General features: G+C 38.2%; 1 protein-coding gene across 1 annotated transcript in view; it reads right to left on the bottom strand.

Moving 5' to 3' along the window:
- Positions 1–1,731: 1,731 nt before the first annotated feature.
- PLGRKT (plasminogen receptor with a C-terminal lysine) overlaps positions 1,732–13,691 on the bottom strand; it is a 51,166-nt gene continuing 39,206 nt past the window's right edge. Inside the window, exons 4-6 of the mRNA XM_044391232.3 lie at positions 6,691–6,821; positions 6,014–6,123; positions 1,732–2,129 (exon numbers count right to left, since the gene is read on the bottom strand). Coding sequence (XP_044247167.1) covers positions 2,008–2,129; positions 6,014–6,123; positions 6,691–6,821 — 363 coding nt within the window. The 3' untranslated portion in view covers positions 1,732–2,007. The remainder of the gene's footprint in view (positions 2,130–6,013; positions 6,124–6,690; positions 6,822–13,691) is intronic.

Here is a 13,691-nt window from a genome sequence, read left to right as displayed (position 1 = left end):
AGGACACCCAAACCCATTCTTGGTGATCTCTGGCTAGACCAAGTTAGGAATGTTTGGACAGCAGGACTAAATTTAAGAGATACAATTCCAGATTCTGGCATGGTCTTACAAACCAATGATGGATCTTAAGCATCCCTTAGACCACCAGTGTGCCTCCCAATCACTTCTTTCCCATATCCTCCAGAAAATCCGTGCTAATGACTCCATGAAGGGGAATTACCTTCTTCTGCCTCCACAACCTCAAAGGACTTTCCCAGTTTTCCTATTCTTGTGGGCTCTGGGCTCTTCCTCTTGTAATAGACTAATTCCAGTAAAACCCCAATGCAGATTCTTTCACAGCACCCCCCCCCCACCCCCGCCCCTTGCCCTCAGGATAGAGCACAAGTTCCTTAAGCCCAGAGCTAGTCAGGAGATAAACTGTGCCTCCAGGCTCATTTCTTAACTCCCTTCTGGGAGGAATTCTTTGCCCCAGGCAAATGGAACCAGCAGCAAATCCCTGGACTTGACTGCCTGTCCTGCCTTTAATCACTTTAATCAAGTTTCTTCTGCCCAGACTGCTTCCTTATCTACGTGGAGTACTTCAATGCATCCTTCAAGACCTCACCCAAGGTTCTTTACAACTATGATAGTATCAAAACCATATGTTGATATGTGGTCAGCTGCTTGAGGGTAATGGCTATGGTATTCATGCTTGTTTTTTCCCTTCAGGTTTCATCTCCTATTATTCCATTTGGCCTTTCTATTCTTTCCGCAGGCCAAGTCTCTGAGTCTTTGGCTCTTCTCTTTATGGAGAGATCCCTTCCTTGTTCCCATACCTGCTCTTCACAGGACTGGCTAATTCATCATTCAGCTCTCAGCTCAAGTGTTACCTCTTCAGAGAAGCAGTCTGTCCCAGATCTATAGTGCCCCCCTCCCACATGCTCCCAATAATTCTCTTATCATCCTGTTTCATTTCTGCTGAAGCATTCATAACCATCAGAAACGGTCTTGTTTATCTCCATGTTTATTTGTTCCTTTCCTCAGTTCTCGCACCCCTTACTGGAACATGTTCCTCTGCCTGGGATGCAGTACCCTCGTCTTCTCATTCACTCATGTAGCCCTAGTATCTACAGCAGTGCTTGATACAGAGTAGGTTTCATGCAATATCTTTGAAATTATTGTATTATATGTAGGGTTTGCAACTGTGGGAAAGGGTATAAATACAGTTACGAGTATAGGTTTCCTGGTGAGTGAAGATAAAAAGGTAGGCATCCTAATCAACCTCCCCCCATTCCCACCTCTTCAGCAACTCTGTCCTGAGTCATCATTTGAGTGTTTTTACCTTTTGTCTTTCACAGCTGTCTTTGCATGTCCAGAATGTGTTAAATACCTAACCTTTTCAAGGCCTTTTAGAGCATATTCACTGGAGCCAAACCATTTAGCTTTAAGTCTTAGTTCTGTCCATGTATGACCTTGGGCAAGTAATTTAAGCTCTCTGTGCCTTAGTTTACTTGTCCATAAAATGATGCCTGCCTCATGGGACTGTTAGGATGATTATAATAATATATGCAAGACACTCAGAACAGTGGCCATAATAAGTACAATATACGTCTTAGTCATTAATATTAGTTGTTTTCTGTTATGTGGAGACAGGACACAATTGGCAAATCCAAATAAAAGAAGTATCTGTGGGAGATAAATGTGATGGGGAAAGTGTGTGTGACAGAGAAAGGAGAGCAGCAGGACATTTGCTTCCGGGAATTCAAAACAATATAATTTATTTATTATACATTTAGATATTTGTAATACACACATATATAGGAAATATGAAAGTTATTTAGAGTACCTCCATGATTTTGTGTTAATGTTATAAATTTTATTTTAAAATAGTTTAACAAAACTCATCTTGCATTTTAATATTTTAAAATAAAACCCATTATATCAAAATCTCAAGCATCTAAAAAATTGTAAAAACCATGATTCAAGTTAACAATGATGTGTTTTGAGATTTCGTGGGTAAACATGATTTCATTTGTCTATGAAGAATTTACTCTGTTCCCTTCTGGCTTTTTCAAGGTTTTCAAAAGTGATCATGCCTCTTGGCAGCTGCAGCTTACTCTTTTCTGTTTCTAGTATGTTCTCAGCTTCACCTTAAATAAAGTACAGAAATATACAAAGTGACAAAAAGGTCAGTGTTTTGTGAAAAAATCAAATTGCTACAGTGACAAGCTGTAACATTGTGTGGAGGCATGCCTCTAAATCTCACACTTAAATATTTCACCTGTTGTCCTCAGGAGAAGCCACCTCCCAGAGGAAGGTCATTCTATCCTTTGTGAGGAAAAGGAATTCTGAAGACTGAGAGAGAGAGAGATCAGTCAGGGGCACCTGGATAGCTCAGATGGTTAAGCCTCTACCTCTGGCTCAGGTCATCTGGGATCAAGCCCCACGTAGGGCTCCCTGCTCAGCAGGGGGTCTGCTTCTCCCTATCCCTCTGCCCCTCCTCCCTGCTGGTGTTCTCTCTCTCTCTCTCATAAATAAATAAATAAATAAAATTATAAATAAATCTTTGAAAGATCAAATAGATGCTGTAGGTTTTACTTGACAGAAGACAGCATTTTAAAATGTAGAAGAGAAAGAATACCAAGTAATATTTTTTTCCTTGAAGGAAAGTCAGGATGGTAAGCATTAGTTGTGTTTGGAGGGGTTTGGGACAGAGAAACCAAATATAGTCTTTGCTATATTGCCCCTGAATATGTAAGTGACATGAGAGAAAATAAAGCTTAATAAATTTCTGCTTTTTCGGGAAAGCTGATCTTTTACTTGAAACCACTTGTAAATACCCAAAATAATATTAAATGTTCTTTAGTCTGCATACATACATACACACAAGTATAAGCATTTTTATAAACAATTCCTCTTTCAAGTAACAGCTAGTAATTTCTTAGGCCCAGTTAAAGAGTAATTAGCAAAATTTTTTAAAAATTATAGTATACATGGTTAACATTCTATAAACTTTCCTTGGGAATGAAAACAAATGTTTCTTTTTAAGCACTTTTCTTTTTAGCACACTATTAATTTATACTCTGGACCCAACAGGGCAGGCGGCAATTTTCAAATTATAACATTTCAACCATCTGCAATCCCCTTTTTTTTTTCTTTTTGCCCTCAGTCTTAAATAGTTAGTAAAAATCATTATAAATTATATGTAATTAGACACAGGGTGCCTGGGTGGCTCAGCTGGTTAAGCGTCTGCCTTTGGCTCAGGTCATGATCCCAGGGTCGTGGGATCAAGCCCCACATCTGGCTCCCTGCTCAGTGGGAAGCCTGCTTCTCCTTGTCTCTCTGCCGGCTCATGCTCTCTCTTGCTCACTCTCTCTCTCAAATAAATAAATAAAATCTTTAAAAAAATATATGTGATTAGGCCTTTAATGACAGACTAAATGTTTCCATGTGATAGTGCCTCACATATGGCAAATTCTCATGCATTTGCAGAAAGGCTGTACAATCCCGATAAAGGATTGTTTATCTTGGGTTCATCACTAGTTAACAGGACTAAATGTTATAACCTAAACTTTCAAATACCTCAAGTTTCCTGGTAGACTATAAAGTTGTATTTTTTTTAAAACAGGAAATTCCCACCTGTCTTGAAAGTTTAAAATGGTATGTTCTGTGGACTCTGATGGACCTGTAATAAAATTACTTCCCAAATATACAATCATGATGTTCCTAGAAAATAAACTTGTTCTCCATTAGTAATATGTTCAAGTGAATACTGTGTAATAGACTTGACATTAATTTTTATGAGGCACTGAGAATTCTAATGTCCATATAAGCAATGAAACAGAGTTGAACTCGGACTAATGAATTCTTAAGCAGATGATTAACATGAAACTGAATGGTTATTGAAATGGGCTTTAACATTGGTAAATCAGTTGTGTAGTTAGTTTCCAGCTTAAAATGGGATTGTACTCCAAAATTTAATTTGTAGCTCAGTGTTTTAGAACTCGGAATACATTTTCCCATAGTGATGATGCAATAAATCACTTGCTAGGCCACCAACAAAAAACTGTTAAGTCCACAGTATAGCTGAGCTATGATACCAATAGTGCTTGACCCCAAGGGACCTTGTAGCAGAGTTTCTGTGTGGAAAACGTATTGCCATCTTCAGTGGGAATTTTTTTTTTAAAGATTATTTATTTATTTATTTATTTGACAGAGATAGATAGCCAGCAAGAGAGGGAACACAAGCAGGGGGAGTGGGAGAGGAAGAAGCAGGCTCCTGATGTGGAGGAGCGGAGGAGCCCGATGTGGGACTCAATCCCGGAACGCCGGGATCACTCCCTGAGCCAAAGTCAGACGCCTAACGACTGCGCTACCCAGGCGCCCCTTCAGTGGGAATTTTTAAGAACATATAATCCTTGTAATTCCCTAGGCCTGGGAAAGAGATTTTCTACTGCCTACTCCCAATACCTGCAGAGGAGCCTGCACTTCCTCCCTTCCTGTACCAAATGAGTCCCCACAGAGCTTTTAGTGATAGTGATGTGCCTAGAGATAGCCCAGGAGAGGAAAGGATGGCAAAAATGAAGGCTCAGGAAAGCACAGTTTCCAATATGCTTGGGTGGAAGGCTCAAGAAGAGGGGACACAGGGGCCCTCATGAGAGAGTCTTCCTGGTAGAGGAATGGCTTCTGTGGCAGCGGTGCTATTTTCTAGGGTAATAAAAGCCAGAGTTCTGTGACAACAGCACGGTGCAGCGAATATTTAACAACCAGCTTTCCAGAAAAAGTATGTAAGTTTCTTATGAACATAAGTTTATTATAAATTTTACTTATATAAAATAGATGTAGCACATAATGTATAAAAAATAAAGTATTTGATATACTTTATTATAGATTTCTCATAGCAAATGGATTCTCGCGGAATGTTTTTATTGACTTTTGCTGAACTCTTACATTCATAGCTAACCTATAGTTGCAACTGATGAGAGAGTATAATTCCAACTTGAATGATGGTTGGTATTTTCATTTACCCTAACAAATAGGACAGAAGTGGAAACAATGACATATATTGGAACTTTTTTGTTTGGGAATGATGTAAACAACTTGGCTGAATCAGATAACAGTTTTTAAATGTTAGGAGAATATGTCCTCAATTGTTTGTGGTATTCACAATGTAATGGCTACTGACACAACAAACATTTAAGCATAATCTGCATTATTAACATTTGCTTTATCACTTCCTTAAATCTAGACTTATGGGTTGGCAAGCTTTCTTAAAAGGGCCAGACAGTAAATATTTTAGGTTTGTGTGCCCTTATGTCTCTGTTGCAGTCACTCAGCTCTATCATGGTAATGGGAACACATTCATAGACAATTCAGAAATGGATGGGCATGTCTGTGTTTTAATAAAACTTCACTTTCAAAAACATGTGGCCACCCTGCAGGCCATAGTTTGCCAAGCGCTGGCTTACACAGTCAACCAAACAATAAGTCAGTCCTTGATTCGGTGTTTGCAGATTCCATGGTGTAAATATTCCCACCATGACCAACTTTAGGCTACCAGTGGCATGCCACTGAAGTTAGAATTGTATCTGTTATCTTATTGTGTGTGTATATTGTATTTGCATTTCTACCATACAGATACGATAGATATACACAGGACAGATTATATAACTTCAGAGTACAGATAATAGTAAAATAATGAAAAACTGATAAGTTCTGAGTATTTATTGCCATTGTTTTAATATAATTAAATATAATTTTTTGTAATTTATTTAATTGTAAGTTTATCTAATTTAATGTTTAATCATGACTATATTTAATAACAGCTTACAAATTCCTGAAAATTAGACAGTTCTTGTGAGCTGGTATGAGCTGACTCCAGTGTATTGCTGTGAGAGGGAGCAGAAATGTTGGTCAATTGGAGGCTCAGGGGGAGAGGTCTTGTCAAAATATTCGTAAATCAAGGGGTCATAAGAAGAGGATCCTTGAACCAGAAAATGAATCAGGAATACACTCTAGTTTATCAAAGACTGACCTTTCATTCTTTGCAGAAGGGTTCCATATCCTAGGTCATACTGGTAGGTGAAGATGAAGCTTAGTGGAATAATAGGGAAGAGGAAGGCTGGCTTCTTCCTTCTTATTGCTCTGGTTCAAGAACAAAGAAAAAAGTATCAAGAATGACCTGTAAATACATCTCTCTATACTCAATGAAAAAAAATAACCTGCTTTTTGGAAGAATGTCCTCCATTTTAGAAGTTCCTTAGTTCATTTGAGTCTTCTGTGGAAATAGGATTTTCTTACCCACAACGCCTCACCAGATTCTGCAATTCTCAAGGGCAGAATCTGTGATTTGGCCATCCTTATTTGATGTTGAGGCTCAGATTACTCATTTAAAAAATGGTTAAGTATTGATATCTGCCCCTTAGGGATTATGGAGATAAATTTGCAGAGGCCTTGTTCTATCTTGGTGTCAAGTCAGTCCTCTTTCTAACTTATAAAATGGAGACGAGGATGGAAGAAATCTGAGAACTAGAGGTAGAATTAACTATTTCTACCCTGGTTCTACATTTACTTCCAAGTACTAAGCTATAAGGGGTTACATATACACTATTGGGACCAAAGTCCTATCTTGGCCAACTTGATAGTAATATGATAATGTCAAAAACAAAAAGAAGCAAATTAAGAAAAATTTAAAGTAAATAGCAAACATACCCAGCTGTTAAAGAGATGGCTGCGATGCCAAAAAAAGTTCCAAAATATTTGAGGAATTCCCGAGACCAAGCAATCTGCAAGGCCATTTGTCTTTCTCTCATTTCATTCTGCATCATTAGCTGCCTTTCCAGCTGAGGATGAAACACATGACAGAGTCTGGTTGTTCATCTTTTTATTCTGAGCACAGAGTTAATAATCTGCTTTTCCAGGGGACTGTCATTCTTCAGTTGCTTTGATTTCTCTCTCTCTCTTTTTTTTTAATCTCAGTAGACTTTGACTAAAGTTCCTCTGGATAGCTATCCCCGCCTGTCACCTTGGCAGTGATCTTCCTGGAATATATACAGAATGGATGTGATATTTTTCTTCTGTGTCCTGAGGTCTCGAATGCATGTGATCTGGAGCTTTTATTCAACCCTAAAATACATGTTCAGCCTATTCTGTCGTTCTGAGGAAAGATCTATGTGCCTTTAAATGCAGGTACATCTTACTGATCTTTATTACAACTTGCACTGAAATAATTTTGCCTTCCAAATTTATCTAACTGAAAATTGACATTCATTTGGAGTAGCGGGTCCATATCATATTATTATATGATGGTAGGGGATATTTTTCTGAGACATCAATGGAGATTTTTCTTTGCCACTATTCTCTTGATGCCTCAAGTCCTTTGTCACTTTAGTCAGTGTCTTTCCCTGCATTGGAGCAGAAAGCGGGTATAGTCCAGAACACAGAAGGAGACTGGATTTCTGGATGGATTTTTAGAAAACACACAAGAGAAGCAATAGTCTAAAAGCTCATTATTTTGAGAAAGATTGTTGAGAAAGAAAAGTTTTTAAATTCTAAAATCTTGGCACTGTGTATCACTAGCAGAACCTAGAGGAGAGCAAGCATAGAATTCATGATATAAACCATAGGGTGGGGAGGAATGAGTAATAATGTGACTCAGTTTTTACTTCTTGCCTTCTTGCTACTGTGAGAAGAAATTGGAAGAGGAAAAAGGAGACTTTAGATATAAAGATGGGGCATGGTTCCTTGGCCTCTCTTAGGATTGAAACTCTGGAGAGTTGTGGTGGATTTGGGATTTGGGGATCCCTGGACAGAGGGCACTTGTGGACCTATCTTCTGTCAAGAATTCTGGGAAGGGACAACTAAAGTAGAGCAGCCATGGTTGGAGGGCAGATCTAAGCTTAGAGCAGCCTGAGAGAGGCCACGCCCTCAGCTGCCAAGGGGTGTGGAGAATGTCTGCAAGGTTCTCATATCAACCTCTAGAGGGACACAGAAGGTAGCTGAGAATTGAAAGTGGGTGGCTTAGTAAGTAGTTAATAAAACGTAGAGACTGGGACCCTTTAGCAGACACTTAGGTAGAGGCCATAAAGCAAGTGCTGGGCAGAGAGAGAAGCTGGATGTCAGAGGATTAGCAGCGCCATAGAGTGCAGAGATGATGGCCAAACCAACCTGAAACGTGTTGGAACACCCAGAACAGATCACCTGGCGCTGCGCAGGTTGATCAAACAGAAAATAACTACAGAAACCTCTTCCAACCAGATAAGCCTTCCCCGTGACCATGCCACTCGAGCTCACTTGGACTCAAACCTAGACTGCTCCAGGAAAAAAATGGACAGAGAAGGGGAGGGGGCCAAGCTGAATTCACAAAGAAATGAGTTTTAAGAAGAAGTAATTGAGTCACTTTGATTTGTCAAAATTAAATTTGCCTTCAGCAGTAGAAATTGACGTTCATTTTGGGTTCAGTTAGAGAGTAAGGAGTGTTTTTGCATACATGATTTATTTAGCATGTGAAATTCTTCCTTGCTATATTACTTATTTTAAAAACTTAAATGATATTTCATAGCATCCCTCCAAAGTGATGTAGAATGCATGAATTTATCATTTGTGTTGTTACCAAAAGGCAGCCGGATCCAATCATGACACACATGAATGCAGAATCAGTGGTTCTGAATCTTACCTGCACATTGTGAGCATCTAGGGAGCTTTTCAAAATCTCAGTGCCCAGGCCCACATGTCAGACCAATGAAACCAGGATTTGGAGTTAGGACCAGTCATTAGTATTTTTTAAAGTTGCCCAGTAATGCCAGTGTACTGCTAGGATTGAGAACCACTGCCTGAAGAAACTCACAACCTAGTTTTTTCCCACCAAAGATCAAGCTGAAATATCAGTCTGAAAACTGATCCTCTTGGGACTCTTAAAAGATTGGGGACAGAGGGCTTTTTAAGGTGGTGGAACTCAGCTGTATAGTACTATCATGGTGGATACATGATACACTGCATTTGTCAAAGCCCTTTAAACTTCACAGCACAGAGTGAACCTCATTGTCTACAGTAATGGGGCATCCTGGATGGGATTCTGGGACAGAAAAGGGACATCAAGGAAAAACTAATGAAATTTGAATATGGAATTTATTTAAAAGTGATATACCAATGTTAATTTCTTAGTTGTGACAACTGTGCCATAGTAATGTAAGACATTAACTGTAGAGTATACAAAGGGTAAGGTATTCAAGAACTCTGTCCTCTTTTTCTATAAAACTGTTCTAAAATTTATTTTTAAAAATGGTTATGAACAAATCTTATATTCTGGGTCTCTTCTACTGATAAGAATAGAGGCATCTGGGGTGCCTGGGTGGCTCAATCCTTAAGCTTCTGCCTTTGGCTCAGGTCATGATCCCAGCATTCTGGGATCGAGCCCCGCATCGGGCTCCCTGCTCAGTGGGAAGCCTGCTTCTTCCTCTCCCACTCCCCCTGCTTGTGTTCCCTCTCTCTTGCTGCATCTCTCTCTGTCAAATAAATAAATAAATAAATAAAATCTTTAAAAACAAAAAAAGAATAGAGGCACCTATCTCCATATATCATAGATAAATTGTGAAAATCAACAAGATTGTGTAGCAACAAACTCTGAGCCTAGAGTAAAAAAAAAAAAAAACCTATGCATAACTTTTTCACGGGTAAAAATTTTCTGATGAAAGATATCATTGAGCTATAATTTTAATTCTCAATTAAAGCTTTATTAACTACCTCATACTTCATAAAATTATGCTTAAAATCAGGTCCAGATCTAAATATATTTAAAAATTCAAATTAATTAATACGGGGCACATGGGTGGCTCAGTTGGTTAAGGGTCTGCCTTCAGCTCAGGTTATGATCTCAGGGTCCTGGGATAGAGACCGGAGTTGCATCCTGCTCCCTGCTTAGCAGGGAGTCTTCTTCCCCTCTCCCTCTGCCTGTCCTCCTACTCGTGCTCTCTCTTTCTCTCTCTCTCTCAAATAAATAAATAAAATCTTAAAAAAACCAACTTAGTTGATAATTTATTACCAAACTTTTTCAGTAGCCATAAAGGGATAATTATATTGATGCAGTTATTAATTTACCAATTATAGGCATCATGTAACTAAGTGTACATTCATTTTCACCCTTCTTTCCCCAGTGTTGACATTAATGAGAACTAGGAGCAAAAGAGAACATGTACAGTAAGTTTCCTTAGCAGTCTTTAACCCAAATCATAAATGTAAAATTCTTTATTTTATTTTAATTAATTAATTATTTTTAAAGTAATTTTAAAAGATTTGTTTACAAGAATGTTTAATTATAACTCTGTGGTCATATTCCCAGGAATAATAACTAAATCTATGTTAATTTATTTTCCTCCTTTATTTATTTATTGAAAATCAATTAACATATAGTGTATTATTAGTTTCAGGGGTAGAATTTAGTGATTCACTAGTTGTATACAACACCCAGGGCTCACTACATCAAGTGCCTAGCATAACACCCTCTAGTTCTATCCATGTGGTTGCAAATGCAAGATTTCATTCTTTCTGATGGCTGAGTAATATTCCATTGTATGTATATACCACATCTTCTTTATCCATTCATCTGTCAATGGACATTTGGGCTCTTTCCATATTTGGGCTATTGTGGACATTGCTGCTATAAACACTGAGGTGCATGTGCCCCTTTGAATCACTATGTTTGTATCTTTTGGATAAATACCCAGTAGTGCAATTGCTGTGTTGTAGGGTAGCTTTATTTTTAACTTATTGAGGAATCTCCATACTGTTTCCCAGAGTGGCTGTACCAGCTTGCATTCCCACCAACAGAGTAAGAGGGTTCCCCTTTCTCCACATCCTTGCCAACATCTGTTGGATCCTGAGTTGTTAATTGTAGCCATTCTGGCTGGTGTGAGGTGGTATCTCATTGTGGTTTTGATTTGTATTTCCCTGACGGCTAGTGATGTTGAGCATTTTTTCATGTGTCTGTTGGCCATTTGGATGTCTTCTTTGGAGAAACATCTGTTCATGTCTTTTGCCCATTTCTATTTTAAAAGAATTTTAGATCTTTTCATAATACTAATTTTTTTGTCTCTGTTATTTTTCGGTATTGCTTTACAGAACAATTTGAAATTAGAATGTTTTAGATTATGACTTCAGACTAATGACCTTACAGGTTTATCTGATACTAGTTTAACAATTATAGAACCACAGGTAATTTTAAACAGAACATAATAAAAGGGAGCTAGCTTATTAGAAACAGTTGTACATAGTAGGGGAAACCACATTCTGACCATCTTCATAAAACTGTTATATCTGCTCTTTCTTGTGTATTTTAATTCTTCAGTTTCTTTGTTTAAAAATTTTTTAGAACAGCCACAAAATTACTGATCTCAGTTATTTGTCGATCTCTTGAGTTCAGAAGGGACAGTTACATAAAGGTCCACAGACCACTTAATGCAAGTTTCCCTTTACTACAATAATAAAATGATTAATTTTTACTTGGACACACAAAACGTTTTCAGAGCACAAAGAAGGCAATGACATTGTCCTATAAGTTGTCTTTATTACATTTTTTTAAAATTGGAGCCTTTTCTATTTTGAGAAATAATTAGGGCATTCTCGAAAAAATTCAATTATTTCTGTGTTTTTAGTTTCCAGTGATCTTTTAACTTATGCATAATGTATTCCCAAGTAACAGAACAGTTGTGTTTTTATTTGCTTAATTGGGCAATGACAAAAAGTATTCTATGTGTCCTGCCACAAAAGAGGTTTATTTTTATCAGTAATGAAAATATTTCATATTTGTCTATGACTTTGTTAAATTAACAGAAACATTATTGATACTCTCTAAACTAAAAGCAAAATCAGAATTTCAGGTAAACAGAAAATAAACTAAGATTGTTAAAATAAAGCAACTGTAATGAAAGCTGTGACAAGTAGATTTATCCTTAATTTGTTCTACAGATATTTTATTTTTTTTCTACAGATATTTTAAATGCTCAACATCCAGTAAGTAGTTTGGAGAGAATCCAGAAGGGGAAATGAATAATAAGTTTGAGCTTTAAAAAAAGGGGGGCACTATTTTTTTTTACAGATGACTTAAGAAAATAATTGAACATAAACAAAATTATAGTAGTATTTAGAAGCTTAAAAGCTTTGCTTACAACATCTCATTATACACCTTTCTATAAAGATTAAACACAATTAAATCCATTTTTACTCCCAGATGTTTGCAAACAGTAAGGTCACCCTAAGTAAAAAATACAAATGCCAGTTTGGCAAAAACCCTTTATGTTAAGTTATGGATTCCAAAAGGTATCGACTCAGGTCAGATGTAAAACCTAGCTGCAAGGGAGTCTGGGAAATATGCCTTTGGCTTTCCAGCCTCTGTTGTATGGGCAGGCACTCTATAAGGGTGGAATGGAATGGAACATAAGTTAAAAGATCCAATCAGCATTAACTGCCACAAAAGGTATTATCTCAGTTTACAGTTGAGGAAACTGATAATCAAAGTTTGAGTGATTTTTCCTTGTGGCCTCACCTATTAGATAGCAGACCTGGGATTCTGACCCAGACCTGCCTGTCCCAAAATCCAAATATGCAGTCTACTGTAAGTGTACTTGCAATAATCAAGTCAGTATAGAAAATCGGGGTGAATGGATAGGGTATGTGATTACCATCTGAAAAGCCGTATTAATTAATTAATTAATGCCAGAATTCTAGAAAGACTGAATAAAGAGCTCTGAATTGACCTGGGGTACAGATTGACTTGAATTCTTCTGTTTAAATCTCTTTGAAAGAACCTCAATAACACACTGCCTCCAATTTCTCACCAGCATTTCATGCCTCCCTTCCCTTAGTGATTTCAGTGACCACCACTCTCTGATTGTGAGCCTGCCAAGGTCCTTATAAGACCCCTTCTCAATGCCATATCTAATTCCTCAGAGAACTGGGAGGCACCACCACTTCCAAATAATGACCATGGTCTGCAGACTTGACTGTCTAAACATTTCTTGAAATGTGGCCTCCCCTATCCTGTGGCACAGGCATGGGTTTGGTGCTCCAAGTGAAGAGCTCTGAGGGAGAACAAAGCCAGCCCATGGCTTTTTTTTTTTTTTTTAAGATTTTATTTATTTGAGAAAGAGAGAGAGGACGCACGCCCTTGAGCACGAGCAGTGGGGAGGGGCAGAGGGAGAGAGAGAAGAGACTCCCCACTGAGAAGGGACCAGACAAGACAACGCAGGGCTCCATCCCAGGACCCGCAGATCATGACCTGAGCTGAAGGCAGATGTTTAACCTGCTGAGCCATCTAGGCACCCCCAGCCCATGGCTTTATAAGGAAAATAGTGTCTGTGCTCAAGATGAGGTCAGAATAAGAAGCTAAGGAAGTTCTGAAAGATCAAGACCTGCTCCCCTTCTATAAATGGGATACAAAGGAAAAAGGCAACTCCTAAGAACGGACAAGCACTGGAACCTTTTCCAGAAAAGGTCCTTCCAATCTTCTGTTTACTTTCCCCCAGAATTTCCTGCTTAGCCATCTTCTCTTGGTCTTCCAGTAGCTGATGATCTCATCACCTTGTAGTCTCCAACTACCACCTCTTGTTGATGACTTATGAATTATAAATCTCCATCCTAGAACTCTTGTAGTGGTAGATACTATTTCCATCTACTTTCTGGGCACCTCTCCTGGGACTTCATAGGTCTTACCAAAATGT

This window comes from Ursus arctos, unplaced genomic scaffold (assembly GCF_023065955.2).
Source record: "Ursus arctos isolate Adak ecotype North America unplaced genomic scaffold, UrsArc2.0 scaffold_33, whole genome shotgun sequence".
In the NCBI taxonomy this organism is placed as follows: Eukaryota; Metazoa; Chordata; class Mammalia; order Carnivora; family Ursidae; genus Ursus; species Ursus arctos.
Note: the sequence above shows the minus strand (reverse complement) of the source record. Positions and strands in the feature narration are given on the sequence as shown.